General features: G+C 34.2%; 1 protein-coding gene across 1 annotated transcript; it reads left to right on the top strand.

The window, feature by feature from the left end:
• Positions 1 to 227: 227 nt before the first annotated feature.
• On the top strand, positions 228 to 6,565 carry LOC130961519 (alanine--glyoxylate aminotransferase 2 homolog 3, mitochondrial-like). The gene is made up of 9 exons (XM_057887451.1): positions 228 to 583; positions 775 to 1,005; positions 2,421 to 2,591; positions 3,567 to 3,710; positions 4,200 to 4,379; positions 4,485 to 4,710; positions 4,816 to 4,929; positions 5,126 to 5,212; positions 6,156 to 6,565. Exons 1-9 carry the CDS (start codon positions 344 to 346, stop codon positions 6,197 to 6,199), a joined length of 1,437 nt encoding a protein of 478 aa, XP_057743434.1. The 5' UTR covers positions 228 to 343; the 3' UTR covers positions 6,200 to 6,565.
• Positions 6,566 to 20,373: the final 13,808 nt, after the last annotated feature.

The raw sequence follows: 20,373 nt of genomic DNA, 5'->3' as shown, positions 1-20,373 counted from the left end.
TAAAAACTTCTAGAAAGTGCATCAGTTGAATTAATTAAGTTCATCCGGTGGAGACATTTTGCAATTTCAGTGATCAGTGCACTGTATTCCCAAAACCGTAATTTTATGTCATCTCCAAGGGTCTTTTTGGTTTTTCAACAACACTCCCACCAAATATGCCACGTCATCACCGTCACCATTTCCCTCCTATATAATAACTCCTCTGTAGCTACCTCATTCGTCTTCTCATTCTCACTCTCTCACTCAAACAGATTTTTTCTCTCTCTTTTCACAGCAAAGGGTTGGGTTGGGTCCTGCATTATCGGAGCAAATCGCCGGAAATTCTCCGTCCACGGGAACGAAAATGGCGATGATTCTTGCGAGGAAGCTGTTGCAACGGCGATCGCCGCAGCTGCTTCGTTGGCAGAGTAGCTTCCCTCAGGCAGCGGTCAAAAACGACGTTGCATCCAGAGCCTCCGCCGAATTGGAGCTTCCACCGTTTGACTACGCTCCTCCGCCGTACTCCGGTCCTTCTGGTGACGAAATACTGGCGAAGCGGAGGGAGTATCTGAGCCCTTCACTGTTTCATTTTTACAAGAATCCCGTGAGTCCGCGATACACCCTATCATTTTCTCTAATTGATATATTTAATCTTTTATAAAAAAAATTATTATATTACTATAAATAAATTTAAATATTCTTTTTAAGTTTGACGATTTTTAATTATTAATTATTTATTTAAAAAATATAAATTAATTATTTAGAGAAATAATGATTGTGTGTGGTGGGTTGCAGCTGAATGTGGTGGAAGGGAAGAAGCAATACTTGTTCGACGAGAAGGGAAAGAGGTACTTGGATGCATTCGGGGGAATTGCTACGGTGTGCTGCGGGCACTGCCACCCGGATGTGGTCGACGCCATCATCAACCAAACCAAACGGTTGCAACACTCTACTGTCCTCTACCTTAACCACGCCATCGCCGATTTCGCCCAAGCCCTCGCTTCCAAACTCCCCGGTAACCTTAAGGTATGATATTTCAGCACATCAATTACGATCAATTGAATCAGTATACATATTTTTTATTTTTATATTTTTTAAAATTATTCATGACTCTGCATGAAATATTATTGGGAAGTTTTATACCGATCATCATATATAGAAATCAATCTTCTATAAACTACTTTGCGATCCACTCCACGCTTTTTTCGTGTCGTTTCTTTTATTTGTTAGTATAATAATGAGTGCTCTTTATGTTTGTTTTTAAATTTTTATTTTTGGCCTATGCATGCGTATGGTATGGTATGCGTTAAGTTTTCGTTACTGGTGCAATCAAAACCATACTATATAGAAGAAAAATATATATTTGAGGTGACGTGTAATACGTGGCGTTATTATCCTATGTCTAATTTTTTATAGAAAGGGGACAGATATGAAAGGTGGAAGTTGAGCTATTTTTCTTTTTTAAAAAATAAATAAAAAGAGAAAATTGTTTGTTATATAATTATTTATATATTTTTAATTAAAATAAAAAAATAATTTCATGATATAATATTAAATTTTTTATAAAAAAATTAAAGTTTGATTTTTATTAAAAAAATTAACCTAACAAAAAAATTAATATTTTTTATGTAGATAACATAATAGATTTTGTTGATTTAATCATATTATATGTATATTAAAATTAGTTATTAATATATAATATATATTAAAATATAAGTTAGATAATATATTTATTTATATAAAAATATATAATAATCAATTTTAATAATTATTTTTAATATATAAATAATATTTTTATTGTTGGTTATATCTGATAACAAGATAGAAAATTGCTTTCTTTAACCATTAATGAATTATATGTAAGTTGATGGTTCATGGGATGCCATTCGTCTAATCGATCACTTGGGTGGTATCCATGCTAGCACATGGATTCAGACCAAAGATAAAATGTGCATGTCATTTTCAAGCGTAACATGTTTCACTTGTATTATTATCTCCTATGTTATATTAGGAGAAATGTGAGAGGGTAATTAAAATTTATTTTTTTTGTTATTAGTTAATTATTAATATTTAAAAATATAAGATAAAGTATGAGAATTAACTTGATAGTTAAATAATGACCAACAATATAAATTCTGATAATTCGGCCTCTACTATTTCTCTTATATATTATAATAATGATAAAATTGAAGTTTAAGTATATTCTGTACCATAACTGTTTATGTCTTATGTCTACGTTAGTACAATCGTACCCCAAAAAAAAAAAAAAAACTATGTAGTACAAGTGTACAACCGCCGAATTTTCATTTTTATTTTTGTTTATGTTAAAGTTAGTGTATTGTTATATGCTCTAAGTTGCAGTTTTATATGCATAATTTTAAAATACCGGCATGCACGAATTTGATTTGTCTTAAAAACTTGACATATACCGATATACGTAGGTGGTGTTTTTCACAAATTCTGGAACTGAAGCAAACGAATTAGCGATAATGATAGCAAGGTTGTACACTGGGTGCCATGACATAATATCTTTAAGGAATGCCTATCATGGGAATGCAGCTGGGACCATGGGTGCCACTGCACAAAGCATCTGGAAATTTAATGTAGTTCAGGTATTATAATTTTATGTTAATTTAATTTAATTTTGGATTAAATATTTTTTTTGTTGTTTTAGAGATATCCAAATAATTCCATATATGGTTTTTGTAGTCCTCCCAAAAACATTCGTTTGATTTCAGTTTAGCATTTAAAAAAATTGTAATTTTAACCTAAAGAATAATAACTTGTAGTTTATTACACGTCTCCTTAGTGATTTGTGTATGCAATAGCAATAATATTATAGATTAATTTATTTATTTCTTCAATATTTTTTACCAAAAAAATTATGTGGGTCTAAACAAAAAGAAAAAAAATACTACTTTAATAGAGACAAAAAAAATGATCATGTTGATGATAAATAAAAATTGTTTATAATTTAATTTTAATATACTGATAATCTCTTTTATAAAAATCAAATTAAATCCAAAATAATCAAGTCATGGCCTTAAGTTCACTTGGTTGGTGAATTGACTAGGTTGTCTACCTAGCTTTCCATGTGCGTGATGGCAACATCAACGGATATTGGCTTCAGTGGGACAAATCACATGTAGCTATAACCAGTTAAAGGAACTAAACAAATTTTAATTTCTTTTAAAAAAAAAAAAAAAAAGAGTTCTACTATAGCAAGTTGGAAACTATAACACGTTCCATTAACAGTGCTAGTTAAGTGCCGTGTGCTTCTAGAATTGAAATTGTGGAGCCCCTTTAGCAGATAATATCACACATCACAAGTTCAGAACTCCATGATGGCATGATGTGTGATTTTGTCTGTCTCAATTTGGATTAAACAACATAGTTGACATCATGGCCATAATGGCCATAAATTTTGTATCTTTCCATTTAGTACCTTAGTAAGTTTTCAATTTATTTCTTGTTAACCAGAAAGCATTGCATTCCTTGTCGGTTGCATTTTCAATTCTAAGTAGTTTAATTTGAAAATACTAAAATAGCATGAGCCTAATAGATTCTTGTGCTGGTGCTTCCGACAGAGTGGTGTTCATCATGTAGTGAATCCAGATCCATACAGAGGTATCTTTGGTTCTGACGGAGAAAAATATGCAAGAGATGTCCAAGATGTCATTAACTTTGGAACTTCTGGAAATGTTGCAGCGTTCATATCTGAAGCAATACAGGTATATTATGTATGTTAAAATTAATACTCATTAAAAGAAGACAAAATTAATTGGGTAAAAGAAACTGCAATGCCATGATTTCTTCTTGTTTATAGCATGTAAATTGAACAACTTAGGATATAAATTAACTTACAAGAAAAATGCTGCATCTGTATTAGCTTATTTTAAAGGATTTAATTCGCCAGCTTGAATCTTCAATTCACTTTGTATAACATAAAACTTTTATTGAATATTTATGAGAATTCATTTTATACATAATGGAAAGGAAAAAGATCTTCTAAAGTGAGAAAAATTGTAATTTGATAAAGGGGTTAATCATCATTGAATTCGTAATTGTAATTTATATCATTTGTGAGTTCCACTATTTTGATTCAAGGATGATTAAGCTCTCACTTTCTCGCTCTACCAACTTCTTCACATGAGAGAAACTTGATCTGTATGTAAAAGGCTAAAAGTGACTCATCTTCAATCTTGTCCTGTTTCTGATAGGGAGTTGGGGGTATTGTGGAATTGGCTCCTGGTTACTTGCCTGCTGCTTACAGTATGGTTAAGAAAGCTGGAGGGCTTTGTATTGCCGATGAAGTTCAGGCCGGCTTTGCTCGCATCGGCAGCCATTTCTGGGGATTTGAGTCTCATGGTGTTGTTCCTGACATAGTCACAATGGCCAAGGTACTTTGTATTGATGAATTGAGAATGAAAATATACTTTATCATTATAAATGATTTGATATGAACATCTCTAATTTGTTGGTGACAATGTTGGCTCCTTTGGCAGGGCATTGGAAATGGCATTCCCCTTGGTGCTGTTGTAACTACTCCAGAGATCGCCGAGGTCTTGACGCGCCGATGTTACTTCAACACCTTTGGTGGGAACCCTGTATGTACCGCTGCAGGGTTGGCAGTTCTGAAAGTAATAGAGAAAGAGAAGCTTCAACAAAATGCTCTTCTTGTTGGATCTTACTTGAAGGAGAGGCTAACTGCACTCAAAGATAAATATGAATGTAATCTTTTTCCCTATTTCCTTTCCCATTATTGTTATTGCAATTTATTCAGGAATTGTCTTTTCCTTTTCCCTAAACATAATTGGTTTCATTTTTCATGTGTAGTGATTGGTGATGTGAGAGGAAGAGGTCTCATGCTAGGAGTTGAACTTGTCGCCGATCGAGAACTTAAAACTCCTGCAAAAGCCGAAACACTACATGTAATGGACCAAATGAAAGGTAAATTCATGGAAGAATCCTCTAAAGGTCTCATATCTAAACAATTCTAGCCTTTTGAGCATTTAAATTTCTAAATATGAAAAAAAGTGAATGCTTGAGATGTTAGCAGGACCTCTTTTGTTGAGTTTGAGTAGCCTCCAATGTTCATATCCCTCTTAGTATGCTAACCTGCGCTTGTTTGCTGTTATTACTGCAGAATTAGGAGTGCTAATTGGAAAGGGTGGTTACTATGGAAATGTCTTCAGAATCACACCACCTCTCTGTTTCACCAAAGAAGATGCAGGTTAGCTTCAGCCTCTAATTCATTAATTATATACATTACTAAGTTTTAATGATTATTTTCCTTTTCCATTACATGGAAGTCTCACATAAGAGAAATGTTTAATTACTTTATTAGTCTCTATAATTTTACTAAATTATTAATTAGGTTTCTGTACATTTTTTCTTTTTAATTAAGTCTCTATACCATATTAAATTTTATAACTAAATTCTTACTGTGACAAAAAACGTTGGAATTAATAGAATATTCTGTTAAATAAAATGGACTATTTTGTTTAATGGAATATTCCACTAATTTTAACGTATTTGTCACGGTAGAAACTTAGTTACAAAATTTAATATGGTGTATGGATCTAATTAAAAAAAATGTATAAAAATCTAATTGAAAATTCGGTGAAATTAGAAAAATCAATAGAATTATTACACCTTAAGAAAGTTAAACAGCAAGGGTGCTTGCGAGTTATACATGTCATTTTATGTAATTCACTGTTTAGGTTTTCTCTATCGTAAGACTTCTAATTAAATGTATACAATTTTTAAGTTAAAAATCTTATTAACTTTGGTCAAATATGTTTTTTACTTTTAACATTTGCAATTTTTTAAAAATATTTTTAATGTTTAATTTAATTTAATTTTATTCTTAACGTTTTTGATCTATTTAATTGTCTCTAAAATTTTTTATATATGTCAAAATTAACCTTGGATATTTTTTATTTTGTCCCTAATAGTATAAATAAAATTAACGTTTAGAAATAATTTTGGCACAAATAAAAAATATTAAAAACAAAATTATAAAAAAATAAATATTAAAAATATTTTTAAAAAAATTACAAATACTAAAAACAAAAAACATACCTTACCCATATATTTATAAGTCTGCGCAAAAAGAAATAAAAGAAAAAAAAAATGTGGATGCAATATTAAATTCTTACATTGACTGGTCGCAGACTTCCTGGCGGACGCAATGGACTTGACCCTGTCTAGAATGTAAAGCATAGCTACGTGGATTATGATATTGTCAATAATAAGTTGCTACTTCATCAAGTGGAAATGTATTATATCATCTTCATAGAGATGAAATCACAGATAGCAACTTTAGACCTGCAATATGAAGACTATGATCTTAGAAATATGAAATATGTGTAGATATATAATAATTTATATTGTTTCCTCCTATCAAGTTAAGCTTTTAGGTAAAATAGTTTTATAACATCGAATTAAAATATTATTTCATTTTATAAGTTTAAACTTTTGAGAAAAGTGATTTTATAATAACAAGAGTCAATATCTCATTGTCTCTAGTTTAACAATAATGTTTTCGTCCTATGTTATTTTATTTCATTGAGTGTTATTTTAATTTCAGGCGATTCTGCAAATCATGATCTTAGTATATTCTTTCGCTTTCGTTCTATGCTTTTTTATTCTTTTGCAACTTCTATGCTATTTTTCAGTTTGAGATTTAAAAATATGAGTCCTTTCAACCCCCAACCCAAGACTGACTGGGAGTGTGGATGTTGCTTTTGGTATAGAATTTAGTGTTTCTCGGTTATTTACAATAAGGCAATATAACAAATAAAATAACTTAAATATTTGTGTGATTTCTGTTTAACCATTATTTTGTTTAGGATATGTCCATAATAGTGTATGATAATCAAGTTTATTAGCTATTAATAGTCCCAAATGAAGTTGTTTTATGTGGTAACCTTGTTCGATATATATCTTAATTCTTGAAGAGATTATGCTCTACTATTTTTGTCTGAGAACGAAATATACTTTAACTTTTTGGATGAAATATCTATAAAAGATATTCTGTCGCTCAAACCAATATAAGAAGTATATTAGAGCAGTAAAATAATTTAAAATTTAGAACTTAGAGAGGTAGAAAACATTATGGTGAAAATTCAAGTGAAGTCAGACTCCACGTAAAGTTGATATCTGAGAGTCGTTAGATGAAAATTTAATCAAATTAATCAAATCATCTAACGACTCTCAAGTATCAACTTCACGTGAAGTCGACTGCACCTAAGTTTCCACCAAACATTATATATACATTAGGTAAATGACATTAATGTCATGATCGTTTGGTCATTAAATTAGCAATGATAGTTATTAATATGGTCGATTACAAATTCAGAATTAAAATAAAATAAAATTGAGTTATAATTCATATGTACAATAATGACTGGGCAGCTGGGCTATAAGATAACGACCGTTATTAATTATTGGAGTCAATAAGACTCTTAGGCTATGAAGCATAGATATTTTGCTGAGTTGTCTTGTTGGCATAACGGACACATTTCGAACATGACATACATGTGACTGCGTTTGTTTATGAGAATAGAACAAGACAAGACATTGAGAACAGGACAAGACACTGATGGATAGAGACACAAAATTTTGTGTTCTTATATTCTGTTTAGTGATAAATTAGAACAAATTATGAAAATACAATTTATTCTTTTTTTTTTCATTCACAAAATTTGAGATGAAAAATATAATAATAAAAAATATAATTATAAAAAATTAACAAGAATAATGAAAGAAAAAATGAAAAATAAGTTGTGTCTCTTGTTAGTGTCTTCGTGTCCTTCCTGTTAGGATGGACACAAAATACACTAATTCAGTGTCTTTGGACATATTGTCTCTGTCCATGTATCTTCTGTCAAACACGATTTTGTATCTCTATATCCCTGTCTCAGTGTCCTGTCTGTGTAAACAAACGCAGCCACATAGATACTCGTTCGACACGCATGTATCCCGTGTTAACATATGTCCTGTCCAAAAAAACAAAAAAAAATTGCCAAACATGGCCCACTCAACCTCTCTTCATCATTGCCGGTCTGCCGCCACCTCTTGTCTCACCACCGTATGGGTATTCGTCATCCTCGTCACACTCTCTCCATATCCACTCACTCTCAATCTCAGCATCTGCTCCTCGCTACCGTGGGTGTTCGTCGCTGCTCCTAGCTTACCCATGCTCGTTACCATGAGTATTCGTTGCCGTTCCCTGCTCACCTGTGCTCGTTGCCGTGGGTGTTCATCGCTGGTCCCTGCTCACCCGTGCTCCCCGTCGTGTTCATCGCCTCTACGGTTGTTGTCTGTCTCCTCCATTTCAAGTAATAGAGAATTTTTATTTTTTCATCATTTAAATTTTGGTTCTGTCTTTCTAATCTTCTCTTTGATTCTGCTTTTGTTCTGTGATTTTCTTTGATTCTGTTTTGTTCTTTGATTTTGTTTTGCTCTGTGCTTCCTTTGTCTCCTTATTGATTTATCATTTATGTATCAATTGTTGAGTTAGAACTCTACTATTGTGTGATCATCAATTTCAATATTTCACATTTGATTAGTGATTACATTGTTTAGTGGTTGTTGTTTTGTACAAGAGAAATTAGATGGTGCAAAAGTAACTTTTATTCTTAAACTATTGTAAGATTGTAAGAGATGAGCTCAGAGAATGTTTAAAACAATTCTGAAGAAAGTGTAGATAAGCCTTTCTAGAAATTTATGATTAAAAAAAAGATAAAATTGAAGGTGGTGAAAATCTTGAGTTTCAATGTAAATTTTGTAAGATCTTGTTTAATGGTTCTTACACTAGTGTAAGAGAACACTTATTGAAAATTTTAAGAAAAAGAATTAGATTTTGTACAAAAGTTACATCAACAAAGTTTGAATAACTTAAAAAGTTTGATGGTGAAAGTACATTGTTGTATGAAAGTAAAAAAAAACCTAAGTCAATTCTCCTTTCACTCTTATCTAATGCAAGTGAACTTGAATAAAAAAAAGAAGGGCTACTGGGCCTTTAGTGAGTACTCTTAATGTGAATGCAAAGGAGACTCTAGATTTACATATTGTTAGAATATTTTTTTTATCTGAATTACCTTTTTATTTAGCAAAAAATTCTTATTTTGTCAAAGTATTTTTTTATTGTCAATAATTATATTGATGGTTATATTACTCTTGAGTACAATAAATTGAGGATAACTTTAGAGAAAGAAAAGCAACATATGAAAAAAATGTTAGAACCTACCAAGAATTCATAGAGTGAAAATGGAGTGAACATTGTAAGTGATGGATGGAGTGATCCCCAAAGGATACCTCTTCTTAATTTTATGCCTGTGACTGAAAGTGAGCCTATGTTTTTAAAAGCTATAAATTGTTCATATGAGATCAAGGACAAGGATTATGTCCCAAAGCAAATAAGAGATGTGATAAGAGAAGTCAGTCTCTCAAATATATTGCAGATTGTGACTGCCAATGTGCCGGTTTGTAAAGCTGCTGATTTATTAATTAAAGCTAAATTTTAATCTATTTATTGGACTCCTTATGTTGTTCATACTATCAACCTTGCTTTAAAATATATTTGTACAGCTAAGAATACAAAAAAGAATAACTTTGTTTATGAAGAATGCTCATGGAATACTCAAATTGTTGAAGATGTTTCTTTTTTAAAAACTTTATTGTTAATCTTCATATGAGGTTATCTATTTTCAATGAATTTAATTCATTAAAGTTGCTTAATGTTTCTCCTATTCGATTTGCCTTCATTGTTGTGATGCTCAAAAGATTTAGGTTGTTAAAGTAAGGACACAAAGAAATGGATATAAGTGAGAAGTGATCTTCATACAAAGAAGGTAATATTAATTATATTCTTGCTTTCACAAATTCTATTTATGATATTTTAAGAAGTACAGACAAGGATGCACCTACTCTTCATTTGGTTCATGAGATGTGAGATTCAATGATCAAGAAGGTAAAAAGTGTTATATATCTCTATGAAAGAAAAGATGAATAAGAGTCATCATTCTTCTACAATGTTGTGCACTCAATATTAGTTCAAAGATGAACAAAAAGTAGTACACCCCTTCATTATTTAGCACATTCATTGAATTCAAGATAACCTAACTCTTTATATTCATAATTTATAACTTTTATTTATAAGTAAAGATAATTGAATTATTACGAATTTTTTCTTAACCACTAATTATATAGGTATTATAGACATTAATGGTTGAGAGAAGACCCTACACAAGTTTCTCTCCATCAAGATATTGAGATCACTAATGAGAGAGTTAAATTCTTGAAGAGGTATTTTCTTGCTGAAGAAGAGATGAGAAAGGTAAACACTGAATTTGCAAACTTTTCTGATGGTAGAGGTGTCTTTGATGATTATGACTCCTTGAATGATAGATGCTACATAGTCGATACAAATCTTTATGGCTAATTCATGGTGGCAAAGTAAAACTTCTTCAACCAATTGCTCTTAGGTTACTAGGATAACTATCTTCATCTTGTTGTTGTGAAAGAAATTGGAGCACTTATTCCTTTATCCATTACATAAAAAGAAACAAGTTGAAGCTTAAACGTGTAGAAAATTTAGTATCTGTCCATACTAATCTTCATCTTCTTTCAAGAAAAATTTCAGAATACAATAAAGGAGAAAGTATGATGTGAAATATTGTCGAGATGATTTTTCACCAATTGATGAAGAAAATGGTGTCTTTGAAGTTGCCTACATTTCTCTTAATGAATCGGAGTTGGAAAGAATAACTTTTTTCTAATGATGAAGATATCAACCATATCTAATAGAGAAATAGAATGACTTTTAGATAAAAAATTTTTTTTGTGTACATGTGATGTACAAAACTCTTACTAATTCTATTAAGACATAAGAATTTAGGATTTTATCTTTTGAATACTTATACATTTTAGGAAGAAATACATGTCATATGATTATTTTTAAAAGTAGTTATTGATTTGATATTAATGAATATATTATTTATATATGCGTGTTCCTGTGTTCGACAATTCTTTAAAATTGGTGTGTCACTATATTCTATACTGTATTGTGTCTAATATCCATGTCCGTATCTGTATCTGTGCTTCATAGCTTTTAGGTGTCTTGTGTTTCAGACTGATGAGTATGAGCGGCCTTACCCTATTTTTTCCTTCTTTTATTTTTTCTTCTGGTTTGATTCATTGATTAGTCAATCCAACAAGTGTTTATTAGTTGTGGCAAGAATTGTCATTTGGAGTGTGAAAATTGTGAGTTCTCAGGAGATGAAGAGAGATCCAGAAGCAGAGGAAGAGGAAGAGAGATTGTAGAAAAGAATGATAAGGTTTCAATGTACAAGCAAGTATTACATTGTTCTTATAAGTTTATGTAGTAGCTAACTAATTACTAATATTCACTGCCAGCTGTCAGTAACAGCCCCCCTCAAGCTGGGAGTGTATAAATCTAACATTCCCAGCTTGGAATGACACATAGCAAATGGATTAGGAGCTAAAGATTTAGTGAGAAGATTGGCTATCTGATTCTTGGTGGAAATAGTAAAAGTTTGGTCATACTTTTTTGCCATTTGTCTCCAACCACATAGTAAGAAACTTCAATATGTTTAGTTCTCTCATGAAAAACTGGTTTGGACACAATGTGAAGTGCAAATTGGCTATCATAATAAATCGTCACTGGCTTGGTTTGTGCAACTTTCAGCTCCTTCAACATGAAAGTAATCCACTGAGCTTCACATGTGGCCATTGCTAACGCTCTATATTCCGCTTCACAGGATGATCGAGCCACAGTATGCTATTTTTTTACTTTTTTAAGTCACCAAAGAAGTGCCTAAGAAGAAGAAATAGCAGGAGGTGGACCTTCTAAAGTCAGGGCATGCTGCCCAATCATAATCTGTGTTAGCTGAGAAAAATAATCCCAAGCCTGGTGCAGATTTTAAGTACCTAAGCACTCTCGCTCCTGCTTCAAAGTGGTTATCCGTTGCACAATCAAGAAACTGAATTAGTTTTCCAACTGCGAAACTAATTTATGGCCTTGTGTTTGTCAAATAAAGAAGCTTTCCTATCACTTCCTATAATCTAAACTAGATTCAAGAGTTGTCTCTATAGTTTTGGACAATTGGATTGTGTATCCATGGGTGTTGAGGCTAGTTTGGCTCCTAACATTCTAAATTCTTCAAGTAAATCTTTGGCAAACTGCAATGCCCTTCTTGCTGCGAGCAACTTCCAAACCCAAAAAATACTTCAATTTTCCTATGTCCTTAATCTTCAACAAGTTGTGCAAATGCTGTTTGATAAACAAAATTTCCTTCAAGTTTGTCCCAGCTAAGATAAGGTCATCAACGTACACTAGAATGCGTGTAAAAACTGAATTAGAGAACTTGGTAAACAAACTATAGTCACATTTGGATTGAGTGTAGCCACAAGCAATTAAAACAAAAGTTTTTTATTCTATTGGCGACTTGCTTAGCTTGCTTCAACCCATAGAGTGATCTATCTAACTTACAAACTAACTTCGAATCAGGAACATCAAGACCAGGTGGCATTCTCATATACCTTGTTTTAGAGAGTTCCCCATGTAGAATGGTAGTCTTGACATTTAGTTGGTGGACGTACCAATTCTTCACAGCTGCAACTGCCAATACAATCCTCAATGTAGACATTTTTTACCACGGGACTAAATGTCTTAAGATGATCAAGGCCAACTGTATGTTTATGTAAAGCCTTGAGCAACAAGACTCACTTTATAGCGATCAATAGAGCCATCAAGGTGAAGTTTTAGCTTAAACATCCACTTGCAGCCCACCATTTTCTTCCCATGAGGTAAGGTAGTAAGAGATTAAGTATTGTTTTTTTTTAAGTCAAAAGTTCATCATTAATTGCACTTTGCCAACAAGGGTTCTTGATAGCTTCACCATAGGTTTTGGATTCAATCTGAGTTGACATATTTAAGACAAAATATTTGTGTGTTGGTGACAAAGGCTCATATGACACAACATGTGAAAGAGGATATTTTGATTTAAAATCAGAATTGGAAGTAGACAAAGCATTCGAAGTAAGTAGCATGCAATGGAAATTCTCGAGGTAATTTGGTTGTTTTCTTGTTCTAGATTATCTTCTAAAGTTTGATGTAGATGCTTAAGTGTGTGATTGAGTGATGCCATGTGCTTGTGAAGAATGGTCTATGGATGCAGGTGCAGGATCTGTGCTTGAAATTGGTTCAATTTCAATTGTGAACTCATCAATATCATGATTGTCACTTGATGTGTGTGTATTCATGTGTAGTTAAGGAATGACATCATAACTAACCTCAAATGCAGTGTATGGTTGGGCAGCATGATTTAACGACGAAGGATGAGATGTAATAAAAATGCTAGGCATGGAATCAGTATGATGTGATGTGGAGGTGAGTGATTGATCAACAATGAGTTTTTCACAATTAGAATCATTTGCAAAAGGCATGATATGCTCAAAGAAAGTTACATTTTTAGATTAAAAAAATTATTTGGTTTGGAAATCATACAACAAAAAACCTTTTACTCTATGTGACCAATATATGCACATTTCTTAGCCCTTTTATCTAACTTCTTTTTATGTGCGGTAAAGGTAGAAGCATATGTGAGACAACAAAAAAAATCTTAAGTACCTTATATCAGTAAGTTTATCTTTTAAAACTTGATATGGTGAGGAATTGTGCAGCAACATGCTAGGCAATTTATTAACCAAGTGAATTACTTGTGCTGCTACACAATTTCACAATGGTTTAGGCAACTGTGAGTGAAACATTAATGCTTTTGTGACATTCAAGATGTGCTGATGTTTTCTCTCAACTATATCATTTTGTTAAGGTGTCTTAACACATGTGGTTTGGTGCTCTATCTCTGTACTATCATAGAAAGATTTGAGATTAAACTCAGGGCCATTATCACTTCTAATTTTCTTAATTGAAATGCAAACTGTGTTTTGACATAGTTATAAAAAAATTTTATCAGGTCACCCACTCACTCTTTGCTTTCATAAAATGTAACCATGTAAATCTATTTTTTGTCATCAATTATTGTTAAAAAAAACTTGTGTCCTTTAATAGATGAAACTTTAAATGATCCCTAAATTTCCATATGAATAATATCAAAAAAGTTTTTAGATTTTGATATGCTCAATTCAAAGGTAATCTTTTATTTTTAGCATAAAAACAAGAATCACATGGTTCAACTCCTCTGGTATTTTTCAAGAAATCATAGTTTTTTTTTTTTTGCATTCCATGGATTGTTTCAGCAGGTATGTGGCCAAGTCTTAAGTAAAACTTGGTGGCTCAGTATATTATCAGTAAATGTATCCAATAGAAAGGTTAGCTTGCTAATAAACCTCTTTAATACATTCAATTCAATTCATTGTATATACTGAGCATTATGTCGTATTTATATAAAAGGTATCTAGGTCGATTGAAGTAATACGTGCGTAATAAGGCACAAGCAGAAGGCTCAACTGTGGAAGGCTATTTATTTGAGGAAATTTTGATTTTCTGTTCTAAATATTTGGATAATATTGAGAGTAGAATCAACCGACTAGGACGAGTTGATAATCAACCCGTTGATGTTACACATAATTTAGGAGAAATTATGTTTCCAGAAATTGGAAAGGCTTTAGGGGCTGTTTCACATTATGGACTCACTCCAATGGAAAAATATCAGGCACATTTTCATGTGCTAATCAATTGTGAGGTTGTCGTTCTATTTCTTGAGTAAGTATGCACATATATTTTTAAAATACGAGTATAACTCTTTTCACCCATTGACTAGTTGGAATAATTTTCTGTTGTCATAAAGTACATTTAGGGCAGAAATAAAGTGAAGATTACGGACTTAAACAAGGTTGCAATCTAAGATAGACAGTGTTGTGCATGCAGAATTTCCTCAGCGGTTGAAGGATGAGGTTGAAAGAAATTTAAATTGACCAATGTCATTTTAGCCTAGAATCTGTACTTTATGAAATCCAATTTTTATATAAACGATGGATGTTATATGGTGCCAGGTTCTAATGGACAATACGCTTCATTCGAAAGAAATAAAGTAGCTGGCATGTGGTCCCATGCTTCAGGCAAGACATTTTGGGGCATACAACGTCAATGTGTATAAGTTTAGAACAATCAAAAAGGAAGACGGGCTGAAAATCCAAAATAGTAAAGTTTATACCTGATGAGCGGATAATTTATACGCTTTTTGGCATTGTTTTTAGGTAGTTTTTAGTAAATTCAAGCTACTTTTAGGGATGTTTTCATTAGTTTTTATGTTAAATTCACATTTCTGGACTTTACTATGAGTTTGTGTGTTTTTCTATGATTTCAGGTAATTTCTGGCTGAAATTGAGGGATTTGAGCAAAACTCTGAAAAAGGCTGACAAAAGGACTGCTGATGCTGTTGGAATCTGACCTCCCTGCACTCGAAATGGATTTTCTGGAGCTACAGAACTCCAATTGGCGCGCTCTCAACGGCGTTGGAAAGTAGACATCCAGAGCTTTCCAGCAATATATAATAGTCCACACTTTATTCGGAAATTGACGACGTAACTTGGCGTTGAACGCCAAGTTCATGCTGCTGTCTGTAGTTAAACGCCAGAAAAACGTCATGATCCGGAGTTGAACGCCCAAAACACGTCATAACTCGGAGTTCAACTCCAAGAGAAGCCTCAGCTCATGGATTGATCAAGCTCAGCCCAAGCATACACCAAGTGGGCCCCGGAAGTGGATTTATGCATCAATTACTTACTCATGTAAACCCTAGGAGCTAGTTTATTATAAATAGAACTTTTTACTATCATATTTTCATCCTGGATTGTATTTTGAATCTAGTGATCACGTTTTGGGGGCTGGCCTCTCGGCCATGCCTGAACCTTTTACTTATGTATTTTCAACGGTGGAGTTTCTGCACACCATAGATTAAGGGTGTGGAGCTCTGCTGTACCTCAAGTATTAATGCAATTCTATTTTCTTTTATTCAATTCTATCTTATTCTTATTCCAAGATATTCATTCGTACCCAAGAACATGATGAATGTGATGATTATGTGACGCTCATTATCATTCTCACTTATGAACGCACGTGATTGACAACCACTTCCGTTCTACATGCAACAGAGCTTGAATGTGTATCTCTTAGATTCCCCAACAGAATCTTCGTGGTATAAGCTAGATAGATGGCGGCATTTATGAGGATCCGGAAAGTCTCACCTTGTCTGTGGTATTCCGAGTAGGATTGGTGGACGAAATTGTGATCCATGTTCTAACTATTTTGAATGAAGTCATTATTATGGCACTGGTTGAATCCACAACTCCGTTCAACTAACCAGCAAGTGTACTGGGTCGTCCAAGTAATAAACCTTACGTGAGTAAGGGTCGATCCCACAGAGATTGTTGGTATGAAGCAAGCTATGGTCACCTTGTAAATCTCAGTTAGGCAGATTAAATTGTTTATGGGTTCGAAAATTAATAATAAACAGAAAATAAAAAGGGATAGAATACTTATGCAGATTCATTGGTGGGAATTTCAGACAAGCGAATGGAGATACTGCATGCTCAAGGACGCCTGTTATTCTCCTGCTTCAACTCAATCCTTCTTAATCCTTTCCATGGCAAGCTGTTTATAGGGGTTCACCGTTCGACGATGGCTACTTTTGATCCTCTCGGGAAAATGGTCCTCTGCGGCTGTCACACGCATGGCTAATCGTCTGGAGGCATCACCTGGCCGAAGGCTACATCCCATCCTCGCAGTGAAAACTACGCTCACGCGCTCTGTCACAGCATGGCTAATCACTGGTTGGTTCCCGCGCCTACTGGAGTAGAATCCCTTGATTCTTTTGCGTTTGTCACTAACGCCCAGCACTTGCAAGTTTGAAGTACGTCACAGTCATTCATTACCGGAATCCTACTCGGAATACCAAGACAAGGTGAGACTTTCCGGATTCCCAGGATCCTACTCGGAATATCACAGACAAGGTGAGACTTTCCGGATCCTCATAAATGCCGCCATCTATCTAGCTTATACCACGAAGATTGTTGGGGAATCTAAGAGATACACATTCAAGCTCGGTTGCATGTAGAACGGAAGTGGTTGTCAATCACGTGCGTTCATAAGTGAGAATGATAATGAGGGTCATATATCATCACTTCATCATGTTCTTGGGTATGAATATCTTGGAATAAGAATAAAGAGATTTGAATAAAAGAAAATAGAATTGCATTAATACTTGAGGTACAGCAGAGCTCCACACCCTAATCTATGGTGTGCAGAAACTCCACCGTTGAAAATACATAAGTGAAAGGTTCAGGCATGGCCGAATGGCCAGCCCCCTTAAACGTGATCAATAGCCTCTTAGGATGAAGAATAAAACAAAACTGAGACCAAAGATGTCTAATACAATAGTAAGAGGTCCTATATATACTAGACTAGCTACTAGGGTTTACATGAGTAAGTAATTGATGCATAAATCCACTTCCGGGGCCCACTTGGTGTATGCTTGGGCTGAGCTTGATCTATCCACGAGCTGAGGCTTCTCTTGGAGTTGAACTCCGAGTTATGACGTGTTTTGGGCGTTCAACTCCGGATCATGACGTTTTTCTGGCGTTTAACTCCAGACAGCAGCATGTACTTGGCGTTCAACGCCAAGTTACGTCGTCAATTTCCGAATAAAGTATGGACTATTATATATTGCTGGAAAGCCCTGGATGTCTACTTTCCAACGCCGTTGAGAGCGCGCCAATTAGAGTTCTGTAGCTCCAGAAAATCCATTTTGAGTGCAGGGAGGTCAGATTCGAACAGCATCAGCAGTCCTTTTGTCAGCCTTTTTCAGAGTTTTGCTCAAGTCCCTCAATTTCAGCCAGAAATTACCTGAAATCACAGAAAAACACACAAACTCGTAGTAAAGTCTAGAAATGTGAATTTAACATAAAAACTAATGAAAACATCCCTAAAAGTAGCTTAAACTTACTAAACTACCTAAAAACAATGCCAAAAAGCGTATAAATTATCCGCTCATCACAACACCAAACTTAAATTGTTGCTTGTCCCCAAGCAACTGAAAATCAAATAGGATAAAAAGAAGAGAATATACTATAAATTCCAGAATATCAATGAATATTAATTATAATTAGATGAGCGGACTTGTAGCTTTTTGCTTCTGAACAGTTTTGGCATCTCACTTTCCTTTGAAGTTTAGAATGATTGGCTTCTCTAGGAACTTAGAATTTCGGATAGTGTTATTGACTTTCCTAGTTAAGCATGTTGATTCTTGAACACAGCTACTTATGAGTCTTGGCCGTGGCCCTAAGCACTTTGTTTTCCAGTATTACCACCGGATACATAAATGCCACAGACACATAACTGGGTGAACCTTTTCAGATTGTGACTTAGCTTTGCTAAAGTCCCAATTAGTGGTGTCCAGAGCTCTTAAGCACACTCTTTTGCCTTGGATCACGACTTTAACCACTTAGTCTCAAGCTTTTTACTTGGACCTTCATGACACAAGCACATGGTTAGGGACAGCTTGATTTAGCCGCTTAGGCCTGGATTTTATTTCCTTGGGCCCTCCTATCCATTGATGCTCAAAGCCTTGGATCCTTTTTAACCCTTGCCTTTTGGTTTTAAGGGCTATTGGCTTTTTCTACTGCTCCTTCTTTTTCTATATACTCTTTTTTTCGAATGCTTCTTCTTTTTCGCTGCTTTTCTTACTTCAAGAATCAATTTCATGATTTTTCAGATTATCATAACATTTCTCTTTGTTCATCATTCTTTCAAGAGCCAACAATTTTAACATTCATAAACAACAAGATCAAAAGACATATGCACTGTTCAAGCATTCATTCAGAAAACAAAAAGTATTGTCACCACATCAATATAATTAAACTAAATTCAAGAGCTATTTTCGAAATTTTTGTACTTCTTGTTCTTTTGAATTAAAACATTTTTCTTTTAAGAGAAGTGAAGGATTAATGGATTTTATTCATAGCTTTAAGGCATGGTTACATACTAATGATCATGAAATAAAGACACAAAACATAGATAAACATAATACTAAAAACCGAAAACAGAAAGGAATAAGGAACAAGGAATGAATCCACCTCTAGTGGTGTCTTCTTCTTGAAGGACCAATGATGTTCTTTAGCTCTTCTATGTCCCTTCCTTACCTTTGTTGCTCCTCCCTCATTACTCTTTGATCTTCTCTTATTTCTTGGAGAATGATAGAGTGCTCATGATGTTCCACCCTTAATTGTTCCACATTGTGGCTTAAATCTTCTAAGGAGGTGTTGAGTTGCTCCCAATAGTTGTTTGGAGGAAAGTGCATCCCTTGAGGCATCTCAGGGATTTCTTGATGATGCACTTCTTGAGGACCGTGGGGCTTCTCTTGCTTGCTCCATCCTTTTCTTGGTGATGGGCTTGTCTTCTTCAATGGAGATCTCCTTCTATGATAACTCCAGCTGAGTAACATAGATGGCAAATAAGGTGAGGAAAAGCTAGCCGTGCCATAGGTGAGGGCTTGTCGGCTATTTTGTAGATTTCATTGGAGATGACCTCATGAACTTCTACTTCCTCTCCAATCATGATGCTATGAATCATGATGGCCCGATCCACAGTAACTTCAGATCGGTTGCTAGTAGGGATGATGGAGCGTTGAATGAACTCCAACCATCCTCTAGCTATAGGCTTGAGGTCCAGTCTTCTTAGTTGGACTGGCTTGCCTTTGGAGTCTTTCTTCCATTGAGCTCCTTCCACACAAATGTCCATAAGGACTTGGTCCAACCTTTGATCAAAGTTGACCCTTCTAGTGTAGGGGCGTTCATCACCTTGCATCATAGGCAAGTGAAATGCCAACCTCACATTTTCCGGACTAAAATCCAAGTATTTCCCCTAACCATTGTGAGATAATTCTTTGGACTTGGGTTCATACCTTGGTCATGGTTCCTAGTGATCCATGCATTGGCATAGAACTCTTGAACCATTAAGATTCCGACTTGTTGCATGGGGTTGGTTAAGACTTCCCAACCTCTTCTTTGAACTTCATGTCGGATCTCCGGATACTCATTCTTCTTGAGCTTGAAAGGGACCTCAGGGATTACCTTCTTCTTTGCTACAACATCATAGAAGTGGTCTTGATGGCTCTTGGAGATGAATCTTTCCATCTCCCATGACTCGGAGGTGGAAGCTTTTGTCTTCCCTTTTCCTTTTCTAGAGGATACTCCGGCCTTAGGTGCCATTGGTAATGAAAAAACAAAAAAAGCTTATGCTTTTACCACACTAAACTTAAAATATTGCTCGCCCTCGAGCAATAAAAAAAGAAGAGAAGAAGAAGAAGAAGAAAATGTGGTAGAGAGGGAGAGAGGTAGTTTCGG

The sequence above is a fragment of the Arachis stenosperma genome, chromosome 2 (assembly GCF_014773155.1).
Source record: "Arachis stenosperma cultivar V10309 chromosome 2, arast.V10309.gnm1.PFL2, whole genome shotgun sequence".
Lineage (NCBI taxonomy): Eukaryota > Viridiplantae > Streptophyta > Magnoliopsida > Fabales > Fabaceae > Arachis > Arachis stenosperma.
Note: the sequence above shows the minus strand (reverse complement) of the source record. Positions and strands in the feature narration are given on the sequence as shown.